Consider the following 2,856-nt stretch of genomic DNA (forward strand, 5'->3'; position numbering starts at 1 on the left):
CAGGCCTGTCCTGACCCGTTTGATGAAGGCTGTCGTCCGCTTCAGGTCCGATTTTAGCTGCCTCAAGCCCGCTTCGTGCGCGGCCCGCGAGGCCCGTGCTGCGCTCGGAGCGTTCAACAGCCGAAGCTTGGCACGTGCCTGGGGTAAGGATGGCAGGCAGGGGGAATGATGCGGTAGGAAGGAGGAGGGAAGAGGAGGTGAGGAGGGCAAGAGTATCAGTAAGGGTCAAAAGGTAGAACGTTGCGTGAGAAATCCTTGCTTTAATGCCGCTGCGCAACCTTCTCCCGCAAACATAGCCTGAGGGCCCTGTGCCCCTTCTATCCCCTTACCTCCTCCACCCTCTCCAGCTCTTCAAGTTGCTTCCTCGCCTCCGTTTGCGCCTGCCGCTGCTTCTCCACCTTGGCAGCTTCTTCCTCTTGTCGTCGCTTCTGTGCGATTTCTTCCTGAGCCTTGGCTGCTGCTTCTGCTTCTTCCATCTTTTTCTTGGCAAGGGCCGCCTCCTCTTCCGGACCACTGCCATGGGAAGGAGTTAAAGCATCCTTCTTCTTGGCTTTTGAGACAGGAAACGGAGGAGAAAGCGGTTGCACATTGTTGTCTTTGCCCTGCGCACCGTAATTTTTGCGAAAATTACTGCTTCTAGCGGTGGGACCACGTCCTCGAGGGCGCCGGTCTAGGCGTGGACACGATGAGAAAATAAATTAGCTGCCATGCGACCATTCCATGTAAAAATTCACATGAAAATCAAGATACAACCACACTGACCTTTGTTGGATTCCTTTCCATTGCCATCGGCGCTCTCGCTTACATTTTTGGTTCCCTGTTGCATGACTCCAACGACCTCATGTGAGGTGAGGTGCTGTATGATGTACAAAACAGGGAAGGGATGAAATGGTCTCGTTCAGGCGCAGGGCACATTCGCATCACATTTCAGGATGTCAAGGCTCGTCCCTGAGTATTTCAATGTATAGATCGGTCGGCACACCGTCCCAAGGTCCACTCAAAGCAGCCCAAGGAGCAAGGCAGAAGGGGAAAGATGGAAGCTCGCCAAAGGATGACGAGGAGACGCGACAGCAGGAGGTTAATATTCGAAAGGACACAAACTCGCGCGACAAAAAGGGAACAGGACGATTTCTTAAATGTAATGTAATGCCAATATACACATAATAAGATTAATGCGTCTGGATGCGTGTTAAATGCGTTTTATTGAAGGAGTGTTGATCCCCTAGTACTGACCCTCACCGAGAGTTCGGAAATGCCTTGAAAAATTGGAGAAGTACGGGCTGTAGGCTTCAAAATTCTTTCGAACATCCCCCAGATTTTTAATATATGGCATGTTCTTTCTTCGGTAAGCTGCGAAATGATAATGAAGATAAATTTTGATAAGATTCGCTTCGCTAGCGAAGGTGGGTAATAAGGGCTCTAATTTTAGCTCATACCTGAACGCATACTCTTTTTCTACTGCGGAAGGACCATTCATAATTATCAGCATGCTTGAGCGTGAAACAACAAGCAAACGTCCTCTACCATCCTCCGTCCTGGATTACAGCGCGCACCTGGTGTCATTGCTGAGGGCGCGATTCAATGTTTATGACACGAGACGATGATTCTGTGAATCCCGGGCTCTAAGTCGGGATTTTTTGGAAAGGCGTGCACTCTGGTAAGAGTACGCTCATTATCAATCAAAAGCGTGTTAACAGGCTAGAAGTAATCACTCGTCAGACATTTCTTGGTGAATATGAAGGGGCCTCACTCGTCTTTAATTGTACCAAGACGATTTTCAACAGCAGTCGCAGTGAAGGGGACGAAATGCTTGCAATGGCACGATTGCTTGAAATGATATTATTGAACAAATAAAGCCTTACACACAAAGTTGGTTCGCATCGCACGGGTGTTTTGAAGATGGTGAGAAAACAGCGTGAATCGTCTTGGGAAATGTAGGAGCAATATATTTCAAGACCAAAACGCGTGGCAGACGAATTTCTTGACTCATATTATTTTCGGCATTCCGTTCAAAAGTTTATTACATGGGAAGCGTATACTCTCCCTTGCTTACTGCTCCGTGAGGCGTATGCCTCATTACTACATTACATTGGTCATCCCATTTTAGCATTTCAAGCCATCCTCATGTCAATTTCTTACGTATATGACTAAATGTACGATACTTTTCCTCTATTTGCGGTGGTAGCCATTTGTAAAGGTCCTCCTGGTGTTTGAGGGGTGCTTGGTATCATTTTAATTGTACGCGTCTCTTACTTGGTTAGTGCAGGAAAACTTGTAAGTAAACTTTATAGGATCACAACAATGAATTCAAACCATCCAATACTTCAACAAAAATTATTACACGGTCAGCATAGCTTAATTTCATCGAAAGGTAAGTTTTCTTTGGAAACGAGAACGCTTTCTATCATAGGCTACCATCTCATTCTCTTCTCCTAGCTGGGTCGTAGAAAGGACAACTTACAAATACCTTGAATAAAGTAAATTCATTTCTTTTCCTTTCGTAGATTTTATCGCCACCATACTGTACGGAAAAAGGACGGGAAAGGCGTTTGGATGGAAATTTTGACAAATAATGGGGCAGGAGGTTGTGGATTTGGAAAAGTATCTGCAGCCCTCAAGGTCGAAAAGGCCATTTCCCTGCCGATAAAATGTCATTTCCCAAAAAAGAAAGGCAGCAATAACCATGCCCGCGCAGGGTTGAAAACGAATACCTTCCGCACGTCAATGGTACCAACGCCCGTCGCTTCCGCCAAAAAAGGACAATTTTCTGGGCCTATTGACGCAAATAGGGAGCTGCCGTTGCAAGGCTTGAGGTGGATCTTGCATTCCGGACGTTCTTCATGCCCGCGTCCAGCC

The 2,856-nt window shown here is 46.9% G+C and overlaps 1 protein-coding gene across 1 annotated transcript; it reads right to left on the reverse strand.

Moving 5' to 3' along the window:
* Positions 1 to 329: 329 nt before the first annotated feature.
* NGA_0364200 (uncharacterized protein) lies at positions 330 to 869 on the reverse strand (the record flags this gene model as incomplete). The annotated part of the gene is made up of 2 exons (XM_005854668.1): positions 763 to 869; positions 330 to 670 (listed from the first exon to the last, which is right to left on the reverse strand). Coding segments are annotated over exons 1-2 (405 nt in total), but the record flags the coding sequence as incomplete, so codon positions are not given.
* Positions 870 to 2,856: the final 1,987 nt, after the last annotated feature.

This window comes from Nannochloropsis gaditana, assembly GCF_000240725.1.
Source record: "Nannochloropsis gaditana CCMP526 unplaced genomic scaffold scaffold424, whole genome shotgun sequence".
NCBI lineage: Eukaryota > Eustigmatophyceae > Eustigmatales > Monodopsidaceae > Microchloropsis > Microchloropsis gaditana.